Raw genomic sequence first — 24,344 nt, 5'->3', positions numbered from 1 at the left:
GAAAACTGGTGCTTTATCATGTGTTTTAACTCTGTGTTTTGAATTAATCAGCGCCCTCTTCAGTTGATCTATGTAAATGAAACAGCGACACCAATCGTTGACCCTTTGAAAAACAGGAAGAAAATACACGTTGCTTTACCTACCAGATTGTACATACTTCGAGCAAGATGAACACATTTCTTTCACGTGTAAACACAATATTTGCCTTCACACTGAGTGTGTTGGCTGCTCTAACGTTCGGCTGTTTTCTGACAACGGTATTCAATGACAGTATTGCCCCCGTAGAGATAGGAACTACAAAAGCCGTCGTGTAAGTATATCATGAATATGATCATTCATTTCAATTTCTACACCACTGCAGAAACGAAAACATACGCTCTCGAGCAAACACACTCATTTACTTCGAAATCTTATCGCAGTCTGTCTCTAAATGATGGAAGAGTGTTCCTTCCATGGTTGTGTTGTATTATAGACGAGTCTGTGGTTGTAGTGGGAGCACTGTTGTTGTTGTGGGGGGGGGGGGGCGCTCATGTGAATTATGAAAATCAAGAAATTAAATAAAGTGTCTCATGTAATCCTCCCAACAGAAAAAATGTGGCAAACTTTGCAGCATCAACAAGAGAGAAAAATGACCTGGGTCAGATTGCCTTTGACCTTCATGTTGACCTTGCACCCTTATTCAATTGGAATACAAAACAGTTATTCTTGTACTTGACAGCAGAATATGAAACAACAAATAATGTAAGTATATAAAACTAATAATTAATAATTAATATGACTGTGTCGACATGTGCCTATCACTGATCACATTAGTCTGAAGAGGCTCTGACTTGAGTACGGAGTCAGATATATTTGGTCAGTATGACTACGTTCTCAGTATGAGATCCAAGTGGTCTCAAACTTGCGAACAATGTATTTGAATAAATAATGAGATAGTGGGCCGATTACCGATCACAAAAAAGTAACATGAAGCGAATTAGCTGTGACCCACCTTAAACTATTCTTTGTACTCCCATATTTTATTACAATTTTATTACAGCGAAAAACAATGTGTCATGTTAAAAGTTTAATCATTTGACCTTCATGGTAGTGGTGGTGGTGGTGGTGGTGGGGTGGGGGTGGGGGGTAGTAGCTGTAGATACGTGTCATAATCTCCATTGAGTATTAGACCAGCAGTTTCCCACACGGATAGCTATTGCTACCTATCGGTCCTTATGACCAATAGTCATTTTCCTTTAATTTCACACACTGCTTATGGATAATAATGTACAACATAAAATCCACCTTGACTCAAGATGATGGCCATGATGATGTAACATGATCTTGTTGTGTGAAGTCATTGTATGTGTAATCCCAGGACTAGAAGTTTTGTCTAAGCCATAATGGGAGTAAACGATTTGACATTCAGATTCTTTCTATAAATAACATCATTGTGAACCATACTTTTCTAACCCAATTATTTCAATGGGACTGAGCTGCTTTTCATCGATGGGTCTCCAGTACCAATCCATTACACACAAATTATATCAATTGAAAAAAATAGTATACCCCAAATAAGACCTGCCACTAACCACACAAGTCCATGTAGATATTCATACTAGACATGCTCATCAATGGTGTTAATAGAAAACAGTAACATAGCAACCAAAATTTCAACCACAGCAACCTAAATTTCAAACATAGCAACCCAAATTTCAACCACAGCAACCTAAATTTCAAACATAGCAACCAAAATTTCAACCACAGCAACCAATATCTCAACCACAGCAACCTAAATTTCAACCATAGCAACCCAAATTTCAACCACAGCAACCCAAATTTCAACCATTCATTAGTATCCAATAGCTAGCTGGATTTGATACTCATACCATTCCAAGACAAGAGTAACAAATGACAATAGCTTTTAAGTTCAGTACTTAGTCACAGTGTAACAGAGCTTGATTTGTTTGACAGATCTGGAGGCCTACTGATGAAGAAGAACTCAGTCACCTCAAAATATTTGGGCTAGAAATGTATGGTTCACAGTGGGATTAAAAGACAACAATCAAGTGATCCTTACTGCAGAGAAAAACATTACCGTGTCTTGTTCACTTTGTATTTATTTCGTTCAACTTTTGCAAGTAGATTTGATCAGATAACCACCTGTTTATTTGTTTGTTTCTATAGAAACTAAACCAAGTTGTTTTATGGGATAAAATAATCAAAAGAGGTGAAAATACCAAACTGGATTTCAAGAGCATGAATACAAAATATTACTTCTTTGATGATGGAAATGGACTCAGGTAGGTCAAAGGTCGACATAACCTGCTAGCCACCAATATATACATTTTGTATATAGTTTGTGTCAGATTGAGAATCAGATTCATATTGAAATTATGAATACAATACAAGACTTCATATAATATGTCACCTTTGTGTCAGGTTTAAATGAAATTGGCCATTGCACATTAGCGATATCAGTGACTCTCGGGGGGGGGGGGGGGGGGGGGGGTGGGGGGGGGGGGGTTGTATTGTGTCTTTCACTGGATATTAAATTATATCGCTGACTTAAAGGCATGTAAATCAATCATATTTTGCTTTATATGCATTCTACCTAATGATCAATAAACATTTGCTGTTCTTGTTTCTGTTACAGAGGTAATCAGAATGTAACACTATCCTTAGCATGGAATGTTATACCCAATGCAGGAACACTACCAAGGCTAAAGGGACCCGGAGACTATATCTTAAAGTTTCCAAGAGAGTACAAGCAATAGAATGGTTGATTTATTTATTTCTAACCTCGTGCACTGTTAAAAACAGTGCGTATTACAACCCTTAACACCCAAGTAAAACACTTCCACTATGTACCTCAATAATATAAAAGTATGGTGTGTAAAGATAGTGTGTATTACAACCCAATGTGAACCTGATTCCAAATTTATACATGTAAACAGTGTTACCATTGCAAAGCAATTAATTAATAGTGAGTTTCTAAAGTGCAAACATCGTGAAACATCATCTAGATGTCACTAAGAGCTAGATATACAGTTGTAAAGTTATCATTTACTTAACTTAAGCCCACTCAGGGCTTTCTATTAGCAAGCAACATTGCCTACAGATTAGTACGTTTATAGAAGGGCCACATACCTGGCATATTTAAAGAAAATGAATCTGTATTATATTACATTTGATATGAACCCAATAAATGAGTATGGCACACTGGCAATTACGTTCCTTGGGTGTTATGGGTTGTACAAAGTGTGGCACATAGTGGAATCATTTTACTTCAGTGTTATGGGTTGTACAATACATTATGTATGGATTCTACTTTGACACCAAATATACTAGCATTTTGAAAAGAAAACATACAAAATTGACCAAAACTGTGTCTGACCATGTACATGGTACTATCACATACCATGTATATCATTGTTCTCGTCTTTTCATCTGATACTGAGAACACAAACAATGTTGAATCTGTAGGCAATGTATCATAAAATTTTAAAAAAATTAAAAATTGTATCTTTACTTCCCATCAGCTTGTCAGTGTCTGCAACAATAAGGGTATTTGTGTTTTTGTTGTTGTTGTTGTCATATCATACAATACTACACCTGCAGTACAAGCTGTATGATTCTGTCAATGTGTACACAGCATTTCAAATAACACATTCAGTGAGAACGTATGTGAAATGTATTTGTAGTTTAGACATGGTATGCTCTGTCATTTGCCAAATACTCTTGACAATTTCAGGGACTTCAGCAGTCTACTCTACTGGATAATTAGTTGATTTATCAGACTGATGATCAGTTCTGCTTGTTTAAAGGGATGATTTTCAATCCGTGGTCAGTATCTTGACACTTCCCAACATCTATCAGGCCAACATTTTCACAATTACAGTCCCCAAAATGTCACTAATTTTCTTTTTTTTAAAAAGTGACAGATTTCTTTCCTGCATATTCATAGTATCGTAGTCTATGGTTAGGAGATAAAACAAATCTGTAATGCTCTCTAAAATGTAAGTTTCATAGACACTCTACGAGCTCTGTGAGCATGTTCATGGTCAAAGTCATCTAGCATACTGTGCATCATCTGAATCCTAAGGTAGAAGGGGCCTCAGGGACAAATTTCACTGAAAATCAAATTTCTTGAAATATCTCCAAAATTTGCCATATGGAAGTGTGCTTCTGGTTCTTCTGAAATACTAAAAGAAATTTGGAGTTTCATTGTCTTGTTTTCATGAAAATTACCCATCTTTTATTTTCCCCATAGAGTTAAAAACACAATGTTTGGTAGCCATGTTGGATTCTAAAATATTTGGTAGCCATATTGGATTCGAAAATGGCTCAATTTTGATAACATTTTGACCTCTTATTTCAAAAATTTGTATGGTGACCCCTGATTTGCTTGCTTGATTTTAACTGAGAATGGGTTGGCGTTTTCTTGAACAAAGTAATGGCAAAAATTTAAACAGTTTACTTTCAAGGTACATTTCATGTTATAACACATTTTACTGCCTGGACTGACACCAGTCCCTTGGGAGATTGTTTTTAATTTTTCACAATTACTAATAGCCTCCTAGACTGTCGACAGTCGTTCGTGCCTTTTTTGCTGCATTTCATCTAAATCAAAGCCATTGCCTCGCTCCGTAGCACTGAATACTAATGCGTACTGATAGGAACTGTGATTGCTGAAGGCACAAACGAGTCGCTTGTGCCTCTGACATTCGCTGATCAGTACACCGTTATAGTATTGTTCCAGATCGGAGTGAGGCAATGACTTTAGTTTTAGATAAAACGTAGCAAAAAGGCACGAAAGACTGTCAACAGTCTAGTAGCCTCCCAAAGGGACCCTTGGGAGGCTACTAGTAAATGGGAAATGTTTTTAAAAAGTTGACATTTTCCTTCCCAAAATTTGAAATGAATAACAAATTTAAAACATTTGAAGATTATGAGACAAAAAAAATCTCCCAAGGGAGACTGGTGCCAGTCTAAGAGCAGCCCCAATATTTGTTACAGGTAATTCTCATAATAGAAAATACAGAACAGAAATTTGTCTTCATCAGTGTCAAATTTGGATGTCATCTTTTTTTTTTTAAACAGCAGTGAATTTATCAATTTCCACACTCAGTTTGTAAACAAGTTAAAGTTATACCCACAAAGACTGCAAATCTTTTATTATCTGTAGCCTTTTTTTCATGTCACTCGCCCAGCTTTATCACCTCTTATTGAGGAGCAAGAGATTTTGATAATGAAGTTATTTTTTAAAGTATATGTTATGAAGATATGACATATGGGAAAAAAACCCTGCAATGAATGTGAAACATTTCTACAAAGAGGTTATTGAATAAAACTTAGAAAGAAATGAATGTTGACTCATTTGTGAACTCTGTTTGCTGTCAGACTCCATCACCATTTTGTCATTTCAAAACAGCTTGCGAGTGTCAATTAAAAGTAGCTTAAAATCTCAGCTAAGTTGATCTTGGCTATGTTCTCCAGAAAATGTTTCTGTGTGTTATTGGCTGTATGTACCTGTCAACTGATGTTAGTTCATTAACGTTCACATCACATCACATTACTGTACTACCAACGTCATGTGATGCACAAGGACGATTTAAGATCCAATATTTGCACTCATTTTCTGGCTGCTGCTTCATTTAAAACAAAACATCGAATTCATTAAAGCATGTGTTGAGAAGTACATCATCAAGATCACCCAACACAAGTTCTATGGTAGTGTGATTGTGGTGTGCCTTGATGATACCAGTGTAATCACGTGTGTAAATACTGGAAGTCAATGGAAAATATACATGGAGGGCTACAAGATAGAATGCTGCATGGGTCTTGCTATACTGAACCATTTCATAGCTGGTTTGAACTTTTTGTTTACACAGACACACACACAGACACACACACATACATACTGATGCTTCAACACACATGCAGCACTATTGAACCTCAGTTCAGCTTTGCTAAAAAAATAATCCGACTCCATTCTCTCGGTATAAACATTGTCTTTATTAAAGCACTATATCATAAAGTCTGTTAACAGCTATAAATGTGAATTTTACTGTAGCTCCGACATAGATCCAACTAAAATCAAATCTGCTGCTAGACTATTGGAACAGACATATTGAACAATAATATTTGTGATATAATAGTATTTTACAACAATTTTTACAACATCAGTATATAAAAGACAAAGAGAAAATTAATTCATTGCATTCAGTATCTCTCTTTATGGCAATTGTATGCTTTCATTCAGTTTCACTCATTTCATAAATCTTGGTTAGGATACTACATTCATTGCTACAATTGTATCAATAGGTCTGAAAGTGCTGTATAATCTCACGCCAGGGGTTGGCAGGTGTGTGTACATTTACTACATAATCTCAATCCAGGGGTGGGCAGGTGTGTGTACATTGCTACACAGTCTCAATCCAGGGGTGGGCAAGTGTGTGTACATTGCTATAGCTATAGTTTCACATCCAGGGGTGGGCAGGTGTGTATACATTGCTACACAGTCTCAATTATATCCAGGGGTGGGCAAGTGTGTGTACATTGTTATAGCTACATAGGCTCACATCCAGGGGTGGGCAAGTGTATGTACATTGCTATAGCTACACAGTTTCACATCCAGGGTGGACAAGTGTATGTACATTGCTATTGCTATACAGTCTCATATCCAGGGGTGGGCAAGTGTGTGTATATTGCTATAGCTACATAGGTTCACATCCAGGGGTGGACAGGTATGTATACATTGCTACACAGTCCCATATCCAGGGGTGGGCAAGGGTATGTACATTGCTATTGCTAAACAGTCTCATATCCTGGGGTAGGCAGGTGTGTGTACAATATTCATTGCTATTGTTATACAGTCTCATCCAGGGATGGGCAGGGTACGTGTACATGTATGTACATTGCTACATAATCCCAATCCAGGGATGGGCAAGTGTGTGTGAGCATTGCTATACAATCTCAAAGGAAGTATGCAAACTAGTTGCTACTGTGTCTTACAAATGCTAGTCAGGAGGTGCGGATACATTGATAGTCTCACACCCAACAAACAGATAGTGCCTATGTATAGCTATATCATCTCACATCTAGGGGCCAGATATTTTGTCTTCATTGATGCACAGTCTCACACTGAAGGGTCAAATTATGTATACATTGGTTCAGTCTCACATCTAGGGGCCAAATAGTATATATAGATTGATGCAGTCATACATACAGGAGTAAGATGGTATGTATACATTGATTCACAGTCTCACATCATGACAGTATGCAGTCATATGTCCGAGTCAAATAATGTAGACATTGCTACATAATGTCATATCCAGGGGCCAGATAATGTAGACATTGCTACATAATGCCATATCCAGGGCCAGATAATGTAGACATTGCTACATAATACCATATCCAGGGGGCCAGATAATGTACACATTGCTCCATAATGTAATATATCAAGGGGTCAGATAATGTAGACATTGCTACATAATGCCATATCCAGGGCCAGATAATGTAGACATTGCTACATAATGTCACCCAGGGGCCAGATAATGTACACATTGCTACATAATGTCATATCCAGGGGTCAGATAGTGTAGACACTCCTACATAATGCCATATCAAAGGGCCAGATAATGCACACCTTGCTACAAAATGTTATATCATGGGCCAGATAACGCATACCTACATAATCTCAGATGAAGTAGGCCATATAGCATGTAGATTCTATAAAATCACAAATTTCTTGACTCTGGAATGTATTATGGATACATTGTGAGCCGTCTTTTCCTGATATCCAACACACCATATTCTGGTTATCTTAAAAACAAAAGATTGTATGGTTTGGCCACTCGGAGTGCTGTTCAGCAGAACCATTTTGGACCAGAAGTGAGGACAATAATACATCTTGACTGTTGAAAAATTCATCATTTCTCAGTGTTTCACGGCAAAAGTTGGTTGCACTCTCATTTGTTTCACATCGCATCATTTTTTAGTTGTTTTAGCCACATTTTGCTGACTGGTTTATGTACTGCCATGTCATTTTATCCCTCTTTTTTGCACCGAGGAAAGTACGCTCTCTTGTGACACTGCTGTCAAAAATAACTACAATCTATATGATTGATCTAAGGAGGAAACTAAAACTCCACTTGAAATAAGTCCACATTGAAACCGTGGCAGTGAACCTCATTGAAATAACTTTTGACCGCAAGTAGTATGTGAAAAAGAGCACATAAAATTTAACAAAAACAAGTTTCAGTATTTGTATATAAACATTTTGTGACAGCAGAACTGTACATTTTGCGTGATTCCATTACTTTAAAATGTCATGGCATGTCATGGCTTAGTGGCCAATGATGACCACTACGCTATGGGGAGGTCATTATAACTCATCTTAAATACCTTAAACATAGATGAAAAATTTGGTGAAATGGCAATTTAGGACGTGTTAGGCATACTTTAATTTAGCAGACAGTGCAAGAGGAAAGTAGACACTACTTCTAAAATAACTGATCTGACCAGTTTGATGTATTCAGTACAACTGTTGATGAAATATGACAACTTGTAAAGTATGTTATGTATGTTAGACAGGCCTATGCCCACAGAAAAAGCTTTTGTATGTATTCAGCTGAACTAAATCCAGCGCCCAAAATTATACGACAACAGTAGCCGTGGTGATCTGATTTCATTATAATTGATCTCTCCCATTGAAGTAGTTAAAGCTATCAAAGCTGTACGGTTACCATGTCAACCCCACCCCACACCAAACACTTAACTTGATTGACTGCCATCAACAACGCAATGCAAGATTGGGTGCCTTATTTTGTTTACTCGTTTTAAAGATGACAACCCCTATACCTTGTTGATTCTATAACATTCAAACATTACCTAAATTGTAGGTGGTCTCATTTTTGCTGCTCAAGCGGTGTCAGTATCTTTACGTCAAATTACATTTCAACTACTTTGTATTCAAATTCATTGTCGGAGGCAACCATATTGGAAAAACAGTTGACATGGCGATGGTATAAAAGAAACTCTATGATTGGTCAATTCTCTGCTGGATAATGGCAGGTGGTAGTTGTTTGGGGGCACTAGCATTGAAAGCATCGACTTCAAGGAGAGAGATGAATTACTTTACTATTCAGAATAGTAAAGTAATCACAGCTCTTTCAGTATTCCAGATTTCTACACCAATGGCACTACAGTGTATCTGACAGACAGGACAGTGGTGCTAAATAAAGTGAATATCTGACAGCAATGCTGATTGTCTTTCCGAGTGCCATTGGTCAGTCTTGTAGGTGAAATTTTTTAAGTGTACCATTCGTAATTTCCATTGACATAGTTCTCAGTACCTGTAATAGCATTTAACCTCATGCTAGAGGGTCCATAAGGTTGAATCGTGTGTGCTATAGTAATGCATGTGTAAAGTGTAGAGTGAAATCATTGTCCATCATGGTTACTTTCATGATGCACCTAGGTGGTAAAATTCTTTCAGGTGAGAGCCCTGATACTCTTTTACCTGACTGTGTACTGATATCATACAAATTTGAACCTGACCCTAAATGTATAAAGCTCAATGTCAATTTGACTGAATACTCTGACTTTGACATTAACCGGAAAGACATGGCGTTCAATGTCAACACAACTGAATACACAATGATCTTGACCTTGACCCTAAAGACATGAAGTTCAATGTCAACCTGACTGGATACACTGTGATCTTGACCCTGAAGATACAAAGCTCAACGTACACCTGATTGACTACACTATGTTCTTGACATTGATCCTAAAGATATGAAGCTCAGTCAACCTGACTGAATACTCTATGACCTTGACCCACTAAAGATATGAAGTTCTGTGTCAACCTGACTGATACACTATAAACTTGATCTTCACCTTGACCCCAGGAAACTTGGATGGCTGTCCAGTTATAAAACGCAAACATGTTTGGCTCGAATGTGTATTTTTGTCTGTAGCATTGGGAAATATTTTAGTCACTCATTTGTATCACAACCATGTCAAAGTTCAAGGTAAAGAAGGTCCAAGAAGCACTATGTACATATAGACCATGTGATAATCATGTGACCATCATGTGCCATCTCTTTGTTGGTAGAATAGTATATAACCTGACTCAGATGTCTTCTGTAAATCGGAAGTTAAACCATAAAATTCTTCGATTGCCTGTGCATCAATTTTCTGCAAGTAAAAATAAAATTGGGTATAAAAAATGAAACTCATAATTTTTTCTGAAAGTAAAAGGAGATTTTCTGGTACAATGGAGTATACACATTTTCTAACAGTTAAAAGATTTTCTGGTAAAATTGAATTTACTAATTTCCTGGAAGTAAAAAATGATTTTCTGGTGAAATGGAATTTTAAAGTTTCTGAAAATGCAACATGGTGAAGTCCTAACAGGTGCATATATTTTCCTTTAATAGTTTCCTTGTAAACATTTGACATGCCTTTCAAGAATGTCTGTTGAAAAATTCATAAAATGTCTATCTCCTGCATTAAATCATTAATATCTGAACCGATGAAAATAAGTATTGAGAAACCCATCAGTGGCAATTCTAGCTTTGGAAATGTTGTAAAATGTTTCCACAAAACCCTGTATACTGGTGAGATCTGACTGACTTCAAGGCGGTAATGTTCGAGGGTACAAATCAGAGAGAGTTGTGGGTAAAATATTGTACTTTGTGCATGTTGTCATGATGTAGAATGTACTATGTTAAAATTCTGCATTTTTGTTTGAATATACTGTTACTGTGTAAGATATTATTCCCAATATTTTTCTTCATTCAGCCACGGAAAATACAAGTGACCTAAGGAGTTTTGTCACTACAAGTCGCTAGACTCGTAGTGACAAAACCCCTTAGGTCACGAAAATTTTGTGGCTGAATGAAGAAAAATATTGGAAAATATTATAATCATACCAACACCAGTAATATCAACGAAAAACTTTTGAAAGTTTTGACTCATATTTTGAACACAGTAGAACAATGATGTAGACATGCGTTGTCATGAAAGACGTGTGTTGTCGTGACATAGAATGACAGGGTATAAATTCCATATTTTTTGTTCAACTAAGCTAGTGCATAGTATAATATACAACACCAACATAGAACAGAAGAGAAGTCAGGACAGCAACACTATGAACTAATTTATATCTTGTGAACACATCTTACTCATTAAATTCCATATGGAACACTGAGCAGTATTCTCAAGAAGATTACACCTGGTATAAAATATCTTACCTCAACTATGTCATCATCAAACAAAAGCCAGAAACCATGACTTTTGACTATAGTGATATAATGACCTCTGTTGGGACCACTGGAACAGGAGCAAAATGAAAAACAATGTTAATATCCATCTTTGCAATTATCTCCCTCATCAAGATATCTATGTTCCTTATTTGCATAAAAGTCTCCCTATTTCAAATGTCTATCACTATAACAAATACCACTCTTGGTTGCTACAGTCATAATTACAGTTGCTATGGGCTTTGGTTGATATTTGAAGATATAAGTAAATCTACCTGCGCTTAATTAAACCTGTTTTTCCCTACTCCAAGTTTTTTGTGTGTACAAACAAATGCTTCCTTGGAAAATCAACTATGGAATAGCTATTCAACATTGTGATCTGCTGGTTAAAACAACGTAAGAAGTCTGGACACTCCATCAACCCTGAAAACATCACGTTTATACCATGTGAAGATCACTGCATCAAACTTTGAGTAAAAGCATCCATCGAGATAAAACAGCAATGCCCATCATGTACCAGGGATGAGGGATGGAAATACCCTGATAGTGTACATTGTCCTCCTGCAGTCACATGACAAGCATACACCGTATACTGTCTCAGTCATACTATACTAGGGAAACTATTTCGTAAGTACATGGAATACTAAAAACACCAATTCTTACCTTCCACAATGTATCACAACAGCTACCAAGTCATAAAGTTTATCTGGATTGTATGCATCATCAGACTAGAAAGAGAAATCATGACAAGAAATGATGAATGTTACCACTATTCTAAGCATCAATCAACTACAGAGAAATCATGACAAGGGTTATAGACATCATATCATAAGATGAGATTTTAGTGTTCTTGTAGGCAAAGCCTCAACATACAGAGATTCAAAGCCTTTATATAATACATGACTGTTAACATCGGCTTGCCATATTTTCATAATCAGAGTACAATGTATATGAATTAATATTACGAAGTACAGACATGAACTCCAGGGTCTTAGTTCCAATGGAAATACCACCCTATATGATAGCTTAGTACAGTACACTTGATATGGATTACTTTGTAGTCACACAATTTAAGTTCCAATGGAAATACCACCTTATAAGATAACTTCAATCAATCAATCAATCAATCAATCAATCAAATTTCTATAGCACCTATTTCCTCAGTAGCACTGAACGAGCACTGAATGGCTAAAGCACACCATATGCTTTAATTAATAGTATGGTATTATACTTTATTTGCTTTAGATTACTTACTGTATTCATAAGTCTTAGTTCCAATGGAAATACCACCCTATATGATAACTTTGTATACCGATGTAATTGTTCCATGTATTTAAACCTTTTTAAATGTAATGCAAGTATCATTGGTAGTTTCTTTACCCTCATTCTGAAATCAGAAAAGACATAGAATGATTAAAGGTCACCTTTCTTCTCTTCTAAGTGTTTGACTTTGTTGTTTCAGCTGTAGTTTAAAGACACAAATGTCTTGTTCCTAAGTCTGAATTTTAGAGATACAATTCTCTGTTGTACTCTCTTTCAGAGACACAAATTCATCGTGTTCATGTCTTTCAGAAACACAACTTTGTGTTCCCCTGTCTTTCAGAGCCACAAATGTGTTGTTCCTTTGTCTGTCAGAGAAACAAACATCTTATTCCTGTGTTTTTCAGAGACACAAATCTCTTGTTCCTCTGTCTTTTAAAAGAATAAAGCTCTTGTTTTCCGTCTTGGTAGAAGTATAACTCAACCTGCATGCATCATTATTGTTCTTTAAGAACTACTTTTGTTACAATTTGAAGAAGTTGTCTAAAACCCATCTATATAAAAGGGTGTTCACATAATGTAAAAAACCTTGCCATGGCCTGGTCCCAGTAAACAAATTAATCAGGTGTTAACTTTTGGTCTGCGTTCAGATTGCATATTTGTCGTCATCCAGTCTAGGACAAAAACAGCTACATCAACGCTACTATTGTTAAATATGGCTGACTTCGATAATTGTTTACTTTCCAACTGATAATAACATTACACATTCATGGGACGCTTAGACAATAGTAAAAAGGTCAACATATACTGTAGGTCAACATGAGAGGGCGTCATCTGGGACAAGGTCTGCATTCACACGGACGTTTTTGCTCTGGGACAAGACCAGGCTCGGCCCAGGCCAGGGCCTGAACCACCTTCTCGTCTGGGACCAAATCTTGTCCGGGCCAGGCCCTGGCTAAACCGTTCACACCTGTTTTTTTGTCCCAGACCAGGACCTGGCCATGGCCTGGCCCTACACAAAATTCGTAGTCTGAACAGGCTATAAGTCTCACCTTTTTTGTGCTTCCTGTTTACTACAACAGTTTTCACAATAATATTTATATTCACTACAAAGTGTCTCTGTACTGCTAAACCCCCTGTAAGAAATACATAAAGCAAGTGAGATTAAGGTGTATGGTCATCCAATATTTGTTGGTGTAAGATTAATCCTGTGATTTTCTTAAAGTTAAAGGATATGTCATTGTGGTTCAATCTATATGTAAGTTATAAGCATGTTTCATATGATGTATTAAAGTATAAGAGTATGAATGTGTGTTTGTGTAGAACTTTTATTAGATAAAGGTGTCTCACTGGTTGGGAGAACAGTGCTCAATGCAATATTTGTAGCACAGCATTATAGACGTAAGTTGAGGAATTTGGAAGTCACACGTTGTAGCTCGAGTTTCATGTGCTATACATGGAGAGAGAGAGAGAGAGAGAGAGAGAGAGAGAGAGAGAGAGAGAGAGAGAGAGAGAGAGAGAGAGAGAGAGAGAGAGAGAGAGAGAGAGAGAGCGAGAGAGAGAGAGAGAGAGAGAGAGAGGGGGGAGGGAGGGAGGGGGAGAGAGACAGACAGACAGACAGACAGACAGACATACATTACGACATAGTCACTTTTACTGTGTTGAATTTTGGTTACCTTGAAAAAGTTGTTAAAATTATTATTCAAGATTAATAATAAAATTTTACATTTGCTTCAGTTTCAATGAAAAGTGTCAAAACTCCTAAATACAAAATGTACTTGGTAAGGACATATTCTATTCTACTTGATATTATAATATTCTTTGCTGCTGACCTTAAGCAATGAGTTATTGAAGTATTTTGGTCTACATCAACAGATAAGTCCAGGAAATCTTCATCTTTGCTACTAACCTGTGGGTGAATGAACATAAGACAGATTCGATTGGTGTGCTAAAAATGTACAGTATTTGGACTCTAGTTACAAATATGACATACCTTGTTACATATACATGCAATGACATACACACAATCTTCATGTTTGCGAACTGTTACAGCCATAGCAAGAAATATGATGTTTTAACGTGACATGGGACCAGATCCGAACAATCTGTGTTATCTAATTTATTTAAAAATTACAGGTGTTATACCATGCACAAGCCAAGTTATTGCCTTTGAAATGAAAATATGGATAATATATCATGGTCATTCTATGTTATCCTTGTCCAAATTCCAAATTCATTAAGTTACTCTTACCATTTGCCCACTATGACAGTAATAACTTCTGTATCATGGTCATTTTTTTCATTATTATTTTTAAGTTTCTCTTGCTGTAAATTTGTACATCGTCACGTCAGTGCAGTAAGGTCATATCTGCCCATACAATTGCATAGCAGATACGACCTAACTGCACTGACGCGATTATATATTTTCTAATTTTCTTCATTGAGTGAGGTCAAACTCCATTACTTGTTTTGTCAACTATTTTAGTCCTCATCTCCATGTCTGCTCATTGACAAATGTATTTTGTTGTTCACTCAATTTTCATAGTTTCAGTTGTATAATGTTTAATCTAGTGGAAATAAGTATATTAAGTAAATATATGATAAATTGCAACTATAATTAGACTTACAGTTTCACAGCATAAACAACGGGTTTCATTTGTCAAGGTGCCTTGGAATATGTCATGTACCCACGTTGGTTCAGGTTTGGTTTGGTTATCATTGCCATTCTTTGGCTTGTTGCCTTGCTTTTCTGCTGTGGACAAATCAACAAAATTCATTAATAAACAAGAAATATAAATTATTAGTGAAATTGATCCTTAAAATAAATTTTGTTCACAGTACATTGTGGAATGTTTAATGTATGGGGATATTCTAATTTCCTCTATAATTCGTACCATTATTTCCCATTTTGTTTTTTATTTGGAATTTTGTCTGAAATAAATATATGAACAAGTCTTCATAGAAGACATAGCCCCCACTCAAATATGACTGAATGGCGATATGATTTAAAAGAAATTGGTGGCAACAAATAAATACTACAAAATGTCTGTGAAAATGCAGGGAATTGCTGAATTTCAGTGAACGTGAAGATCCAGGTCGAGGTCAAACGTCAATGTCTAAAAAGAAAGTTTAAACTTGGCAATATAGGAGTAGACACTTTACTGTAGTCTCCATATATTAATGTTTTTTTTAGTTAATTAGTAAATCATGATTGTTCACTACAAATATGGCTGCCATTGAGTAAAAGGTTACATGAGCACCAAAAATAATACATGTGTATGTTTATCTGGTTCTGTATTATCTATAGACATGATCTAAAAGACATTAGCCACACATAATTGCTACAGCATGTCTGCAATATGTAATTAATAGTTTAATTTTGATGGTCTATGAATAGAGTCTATGATTAAAATTGTTCAGTTATGCAGTATCAAACATAGTGACTGTTCACTACAAATATGGCTGCCATTCAGTAACAATTACATGAGCACCAAAAATAATGCTGGTGTATACTTCCTTTCTTCAATGTTACTTGTAAACATGATTTAAAAGAAATTGGCAATATGTAAATACTGCAGTGTGTCTGTGATAGGTAGGAATTGGTTTGATTTTGATAATCGACTCTGAAGGTCAAGATCAAGATCTCCAAAGATAGCTTGCATCTGGTAATATGGGGGTAGACATTTGAATGGAGTGTCTGTGTACTACAGTTGTTGAGTTATGCAATAAATATGATAATTAACTACAAATATGGTCACCCATTCGCTCAAATTTGCATATATCAAAAAACAAATTGATCGTGCATGTGTCCCACATAATATGTCACCTTTGTATCGGGTTTGAAAGAAATTGGATATTGCATGTCTGAGAAATGACATATTACATATGGACATATACAGGCACAGACATATGTATGCATACACCCACATGGACAGATGCATGGATGAACAGATGGACGGAGCCATTGTAATATCACTCCCTTGGGGTGACTAATAAATAACATTATCTACACGGAAGTGAGAGGCACAGACCTGATTAGACTGAATGATAAATTGACAGTTCAATGATCAATTCTCATATTTCTAACAAGGAACTGATCATCATGGCAAACAAATTCAGTTCATGAACGGTCAGCTACATACACATGGTTGTTGTTCAAGGGAAGGTGAATGATAATGATGATAACGACTTAAAAGTTATATCTCAAGAGAAATGAAAATGTGAAAGAGGTTCTTTCACTTATTTGAGATGCCGACCACTCTGACCACTCTCATTATCATCTCTCAATTATACTCCCGCTGACTCCATAATTACACTTCAATTTTTAGCGTGGCTGGAGTATCAAGTAACAATTCCCTTGGGATACCAAAATGTCATTGTGAAGAACACATGTATTGAGACTAATATTAATGGGCATAAAATTGATTGAAAGTCCAAGACATCCATTAAACATAGGCCTTGCCTGTATTTAATGACAAATTTGATACCATAGAAAAACCCATCATTACGTAGCAATTATAAGCCTTAATGATCCTGTGCAGTGGGCAATATCTTTTTAACAATTTCAAATATGAGTACACAAATTCATATTGAAAGTTGTTTTTTTATATTATACATGTCTGTATATTTTTTGGCCAGGTATTAATTTATATGTCTCTAAGTGGTCATAATATATAGATGGAAAAAAAGACCGCTGCCTAAATATTATTTATTATGACATATTGTATACTGCTAGACCATTCTCAATAGGAAAGCACCGAATTATGTAAATTCTCAATATGGAGTTATAAGTGAGAGGGCCTTCTTGCTTTTATAACTCCATGCTCACAATGATACAGACTGATAATAAATTGAAAAACAAGGTCAACCTGTTAGCAACTATTCATTATGTATTACCATGGATACAGACAAGGTCATTACCTAATACATATTTATAATGCATGCATATTGTGATCTGAAAGTGTCAGGCTAGCAAATGGCAAAACCTGGTTTGGTTGAATTACCGATCTGAGAAGTCTCGGGCTAGCAAATGGCAAAACCTGGTTGGGTTGGGTTACCAACTTAGGAAATAATGTTAAAACTCCACAGGTAATTGTGGGCTAGAAGTATACATCACCAAAAAAAGGGACAAAGCGAGGTGAACTAAAAATGACAGAAATTACTTTATTTTTTTATGTCAATATAAATATCATTCAGGTAAAGAGGATATCTCTGCAACTCTACTAAAGAACATGAAATATATAAAAACAAATTTGGATAGAGATAAATCTGACGAGTCCTTACCTTGTAGGAGATCAGCTATTGTATTCAACAAATAATTGAGGAATTCATGTGCATCTTGCTGCATATAATTATCAAATAATTCTAGAAAAGACAACATGAGACAAGAGAACACGGTTTCAGTTCCTTCTCTAATTACACTATAATATTATATCATGTATATTCAGTGAATACTCCCCTTGAAATATGAATGACCAACTACAGACATCTTACACTTCATTTTATGCTTGAGCCTAGAGGGTCAAAATAGAACATGAGGATTCACTTCTCATGTGCTCCCACTGTCTGTTTCATGTTAGTATTCACTGGCTCTGTTTGATCAGCCACACTGAAATGAATAAGAAACTGCACATTCTACACTTAAGAATAGCATGATGGTAATTTCTTGCTAGACGTAGTGTAGGTCTGATGAAATTAACCACTTAAACATACTGCAACTAGAAGCAGACTCGCGGGGCACAACTGTTTTGATGATGTCTGCATTTGATGTCTGCATGGTGGCACGTCAGTTCATTTCATTAACAGGAAGTGTCACCAGAAACTATTGATTCAATCTTGCTACAGTGTAGCTATGTGCAGTTTCTTATTGGTGTCTATGTGGCTATATCAAACAGAGCCAGTGAATACTAACAAGAAATGGGCTGTAATATTAATGTGCAGTCCTCTAATGTGTGTAGAACATGGCGGCGTGAAAGTCATGATGTTGACAACAAATTGCATGATTGCTATTTTTATGACATGCTTACAGTGGTAAAATATACTACTTCAGATAATGAGAATTTAAACCACATCGTTTATACTGCTGTAACAGAAACACTTCTTTTCTTTGCACCTTTTTAACACACACAATGTAACACATATAAATTATTGATACTGTACGTAATTATGGACACTGACTCCTAATGTCAAAATAATGTGTTTGTGTCTGAACATGTACACTGCATCTTTAATTATGTGATTAAAAATCCATCCTAACACTGTAACAGATGATGACTTTAACAACAACATCATATTACATCATTAATGTTCATTAATCACAACTTACCATTCTCTTTTCGGAGTCTTGCTATGAACTTTTTGGGAGCAATAACGCCAACTTTCTTCTTCTGGAAGGCAACATTGTTGAAGAGGTCCGCTAAACAGGTAAGTAAAGTCTCTTTCTTCTTGGGCTGTGCTTTATATGCTAACACTTTGTCTCGGAATGGTTTACAGAAGTATAATGCTTGTAAGACTGAATTACAGTAACATGTATTTCCAAACTGAAAAAGAAAAGAAAACCTACTGAGTCATCTTTCCTTTGTATTAGATTTGAACTCAAACATGTCTTTTCACTCAATGATACCAATGAACTTAATCTAATAAATGTGGGTGATATTGACAATTTCCTTAGTTAGGAGAACTGAAGTTGATAATAACATTCTAAATGCTTATACTCAATAGTTCTGTTTATCAGTGCTACATGTATTAAAGGCCACAGAGGGCCATCCCTCATGGGTTCAGCGTTAATGCTGGAGAAAATCTGTGTGCCCAGGGAAAACCTGTGTTGTTTGGTAGAATCAAGCTTATTCTTTTATGCTGCACTGACTTTTTTAATAGCTCTGCAGGACTCCTGTTTTTCACCATTCTCGCAAACCAGAGTTATTATTTCTACCACTACATTCCGAAATAAGTAAGCTTGTGGGAGGCTCGTTAAGAACGTTGCCGTGAAACAGGCCGTGGTTTGCGACGATGGTTTTCACATCCTAATGTTAATCGTAATCTGAACTGGGCCTTAAATTAATCTTGTCTTACACCTAATTTAACAAAATTAAGGATCAAGCCCCAGCAGGCCATTCCAGACTGCAAACAGGAAATTGAGAATACAGCCTCCTCACTCAAATTGGGGGTATCATCACCTCATAGTACCGTTTCTCAAGGGCTTTGTCCCTTAGTATTCTGTATAGAAATGTAAATCAGGGATGTTTTTCGTATTGTTCCGACATGGAGGAAAGCAGCAGTGCTCTATGATTAACTGTGTAACCTATACCGTGTGTATACCCCCAAGGTACACAGACAGGAAGTAGAGTGCCACCATTCCAAATTTTGGAAAGGCCTACTCAGTGGTAAGGATCAATAGGATTTATACAACTCTGCCAATAACAACCTACATGAAGACTGTCAGTGCAACACCATCTACTTTCCACTATCAATGACGAAGATCCCCTGAGGGATGGAAACATCTGGAAGTTTTCATAAATAAACTTTAAAGTGTAACTAGACTCTGATTTATCATCCTACACTTTATTTCTACTCAATAATTCTCAAGATAGAAATGACTTATTTTCAAAAAGAAATCTAGTGAGGGCTGCTCTCACTAATAGACTTTTGAAGAAGGACAGAACTATAACTCTACTAAGATATTGATGAATGAGTTAAAACCCTGGTTGAGGTACATTGTAGCTCGGGGGCAAATACTAGGAAGTCAACCACTCAGCAATCAATAAAATTCTTATGGCGTGATCTTGTTTGATCCAGAATTTCTATAGAAATACTTTTTCAGTCTTGTGAGCTTTGACTAACTCAACTTTGCTTTCTTTTAAAACCATATGTTCTCTGAATGCATGTTTGTTATGAAGGCTTTTGATGCAATTTTCTGTCTCAGGAATTTGTTTACATGTAATGGATTTCTGACAAAAGCATGTTTTGATGAATGGATTTCAGGAAGTGAATGAAAAGAAAACCAGCTGAGCTGATCACCAGGTGACAAAAATACCTCATGATCAGTAAAAATGTGGTTTTCATCAGGTCAAAGGGTTTTAGCTGAGCTATCAAAATTGGTATTATTTCATGTGTTCAGTTTAACTATGGAATAATCCCAGTGAGATATCTTAAATCAAGAGGTCAGGTAGATTTTACCTACTTCTAACCATTATTTCTTACAAGTTATTTTCATACAGCCTTCAATGATTGGCTTATATTATGTCACATGGTATAGACTAGTGACCCATAGTGACCTCAATTTGCATATAGCTGGCATTATTTGTTTTCTATTTCCCTAGGGCACTATTAATATAGCACAGGAGTCCTACTGGTGCTTTGACCTGGAAAGAATATGTGCCTGTTAATATGATGTGTTATAAACACTTATCACCTAGCCTTATTTGGAAACTAATAGATGTCATATTACCCCTTCAGCAGTGTTGTAGCAACTATTTCCCTCAGCTGAAGTATATGTATCAGAGATTACTTGCACAAATGAGTGTGCATTGCATACTAGTGGATTTGCACTGCAGTGCAATACTGAAAAATACACATCTCTCATGCAAATGATATGCACATAAGTATGCAATAGTTCATGTACAAAAAGAAATCACATGGTAGCACAGTATGACCTTTACATAATTCTGCTGTTTCAGTGCCAGTGTGGGTACTTTGGGGTACTTGTACTTGGTGTTTACTGCTGCACTTTCACTCACTAGGCTCAAGAAAGTATGACCACAGAGAACAGCACCAGCACTCATGCAAATACCTCGAGTACATCCTACTTGCACTCACATATCATGGGGTTCTGTTGTATTATTTTGCCCTTACGAAAATGCTTCACATGAGCAGTTTTAAATTACATGGACCTTATTCATTGTTATTGAACAGTGGTACCAGAAAGAGCTTGTGCTGTGTTTACACTGGAATATCCAGTAGACCAGAAAGACTAGGTAACCACTCAACTCAAAGTACACTTAAATCAAATGTGCATTTTCACGTGCTGCCCCATAGCGCACTAATTTGGAAAAGTCTATCTATTGAACTGAGTCAGTTACCCAGTAATTCTTGATAAATTCAAGCAAGTCATTACAATTCATCCCTTTGCAATGGCATTTTAAATGTACTCTAGTGGCTGTTTCTTGTTCAATGCCCTGAGATTATGGTGCTTTTACAAATTATTCTGATCCAATGATTGATTGCTTGACTGACTGACTGACTGATTGATTGATTGGCTGAAAGTGTTAAAATTCTTTGACAGTAGAAAACGGTTAGATTTTTAATAAAGCTTATAAGAAGATAATTAGGTCAGGGATAGGGACAGGAATAGGGTAACACTCCCTAAACTCTGCTGTGAATCATCAATCATGAATCTGACACTGTTTCTTACATGCAAACTGTTTTGTTACTATAGGATAGGGTCCCTATACACAACTATGATTTCCATCTCAAGATTTTAGGAATCATAAAAGTATGTATAGTAGAATTTGTTCCTCATATCAAGGAAAATAGTTCAAAGAAAACATTTAGTTATAAATTCAAGTTTTGATTTATTTATACTATGTACTCCATACAGTTTTTGGTAATATGTAGTGTTCATTCTACTTCTTGTTTACTGTCGATATCCTTACCAATATTCTGAGGACAGTATTTTCGGTGTTGCAAAACGTAACACTTTCCACTGATTTAGAAATTTACACTATAATAAAGTGACCTTCAAACTGCCCATAAACAATCTTATGTCCATTTTGGCAAGAGTGCAGTTCAGTGTTCTCCTCAGACAGAGTTCAGTCATGGGTAATTTGTATAACAAAAGAATACATTGTTCTCGATACCCATAATAGCTTTTTACTTTAACCTTATCATGCTCAAACCAAAGTAGAACATGAAGGACTAAGGTCAACTTACTATCATGCAGCCATATAGTAGTAATAATGTGTGTAGCGTAAGAGGCAAAACTCATGGTATGGTGTCCCCCTAGAAATTGAATTATTATTACTGTTATGATATTACTAATACTAGATGGTATAATTTTATTCCAGGTTATGAAGTTAGAATGAATCACTGGAAGGTGCTCCAGTTTGGTAAAAACTCTAGCTGTAATAATTGTAGCATTTGCTGTGATTTTGAGGGGGGTTTCTACTGTTTTTGTGCTTTTTGTTGTTCTGATGTTTAACTGGAAGCAAACACTTCAATACCTGTAACGTAAGCGCAACTAGACAGAAGCGATGAGATCTGAATCGCAAAGTAAGGTGAATTTTTCTGCTGAATCACGCCATACCTGCAAAAAAATCAGACATTTCCTAACTCCAACATTAATCACGAGGCCTTCAAGACCCCCAAAATGGTCAGAGGTACCTCAATCCCATCAAAATCGGCAAAAGTAGAAACGCATGCAGCATTTTCAAATGGGTAGTACGCTGACATCTTGCTCATGTTTTCAGCAGGATCTCATCTATTTTTATTTATGTTACAGCAATTGTAGCGTTTGCTACCAATTAAACGTTGGAACGACAACTTAAAAGCAGAAAAATCCCTCAAAATCACAGCAAACACACAAATATTACAGCTAGTAAGAACTCAATTTAGCAGAATGGAAGCATTGCTATGGAGAAATTGTAATATCATCTCAAACACAACTTATGTCATCAACTGGAATGCTTGAAATTCACAGTTTTTATATGTCGTATTATAATATATTACTATTTACTACATGTAGCTGTGTGTATATTATTGTATTTTTCAACAAATAAAAGTCATCGACAGTGAAATGCCACAAATTCGCCACTATATAACATAAACGTTGTTCTCAATAGTCATATAAAAGAATGATTATACAAGCCAAAATAAAATAATTTAATAGTTTTGTGGTTCAGTACATTCATGGAAGTATAACTCAAACTCTTACACTTTCGTATAAACCTTATTTTGTTATTTTTTTGTTAACTATTATTTAATACTCTAGTTTATATATTTATTAGTTTGTTTTAGCACCAAACACTTATTGCAGAAAATCCAATGAAGAAATGTAGTTTTCTTGACGTATGTAATAAAAGATATAGTAATCAGTTTATCATTTGGTTTTTAGCACCCACTGAGACCCAGTCATGTTATCACTTCACATTCCTCACCCAATACACACGATGGCATATAAAATGATCACAGACTGATTTCAAAAAATGTAATTTAGGGGACATCAGCTGTATTGAATTATGGCGTTCAATTCTTGCACTCTAAATATTATTAAAACTGCTATTATTAAATCGAAATGAGGAAACCACACCCACTCTCAAAAAAATGAAGTGTTTACTTACGTTCACAAGCCCAAAATAATGTTCATTTGGTGGGAACTGATCAGATCCAATCTCCTTTTCCAGTGCCGATGCATTAGTTCCCTGGAGAAATAAACATGAACACATGACATCCATGTTAGTATAGCATAGTATGACGTTTGGAGCGACTGTCTGTGGTATATTATATCAAGAAATAATTACTAAACGTCAGGCGAACATCACAGACTTTCGCGATAGAAACTTGTCTCCTGAAATAACAGCAAAGTATGCCTATTCCCTGACTGTTTACATTACGCACAGATGATTATTCCCAGTCATTCGACCAACTATAAAATGCATTGTAATGTCGATGTTTGAAAGTACGACTAACCATGTTTTTATACAGCTATTAACAGACTGTGCAGGACAGCTCATTGCTTCAATATAATTTGCGCCGCCATCATAACCTTATTTGCGCTAAGCATGATGGGAAACAGAATGTCACACATCTTTTATGTAAAGATCTGATTTATGAATTATTTTA

General features: G+C 36.0%; 2 protein-coding genes across 3 annotated transcripts; one reads left to right on the top strand and one right to left on the bottom strand.

Moving 5' to 3' along the window:
* Positions 1-126: 126 nt before the first annotated feature.
* LOC144438641 (signal peptidase complex subunit 3-like) lies at positions 127-5,335 on the top strand. The gene is made up of 4 exons (XM_078127758.1): positions 127-310; positions 588-741; positions 2,167-2,282; positions 2,636-5,335. The coding sequence occupies exons 1-4, from the start codon at positions 168-170 to the stop codon at positions 2,754-2,756; spliced, it is 534 nt and encodes a 177-aa protein (XP_077983884.1). The 5' UTR covers positions 127-167; the 3' UTR covers positions 2,757-5,335.
* Positions 5,336-5,990: 655 nt separating this feature from the next.
* Positions 5,991-24,268, bottom strand: LOC144439529 (ubiquitin carboxyl-terminal hydrolase 12-like). Of its 2 annotated transcripts, XM_078128834.1 has the most exons (11): positions 24,192-24,268; positions 23,843-23,923; positions 18,835-19,048; positions 17,793-17,873; positions 15,137-15,258; positions 14,342-14,418; positions 13,562-13,645; positions 12,504-12,636; positions 11,913-11,977; positions 11,241-11,319; positions 5,991-10,182 (listed from the first exon to the last, which is right to left on the bottom strand). In XM_078128834.1, the coding sequence occupies exons 1-11, from the start codon at positions 24,192-24,194 to the stop codon at positions 10,075-10,077; spliced, it is 1,047 nt and encodes a 348-aa protein (XP_077984960.1). In that variant the 5' UTR covers positions 24,195-24,268; the 3' UTR covers positions 5,991-10,074. The 2 variants fall into 2 exon arrangements, with proteins under 2 accessions (XP_077984960.1, XP_077984959.1); XM_078128833.1 differs by lacking the exon at positions 24,192-24,268 and having other exon boundaries at positions 15,137-15,261; positions 23,843-23,956.
* Between the last annotated feature and the right edge of the window lie 76 nt (positions 24,269-24,344).

Source organism: Glandiceps talaboti, chromosome 8 (genome assembly GCF_964340395.1).
Source record: "Glandiceps talaboti chromosome 8, keGlaTala1.1, whole genome shotgun sequence".
NCBI lineage: Eukaryota > Metazoa > Hemichordata > Enteropneusta > Spengelidae > Glandiceps > Glandiceps talaboti.
This window is presented reverse-complemented; position numbering and strand designations above follow the sequence as displayed.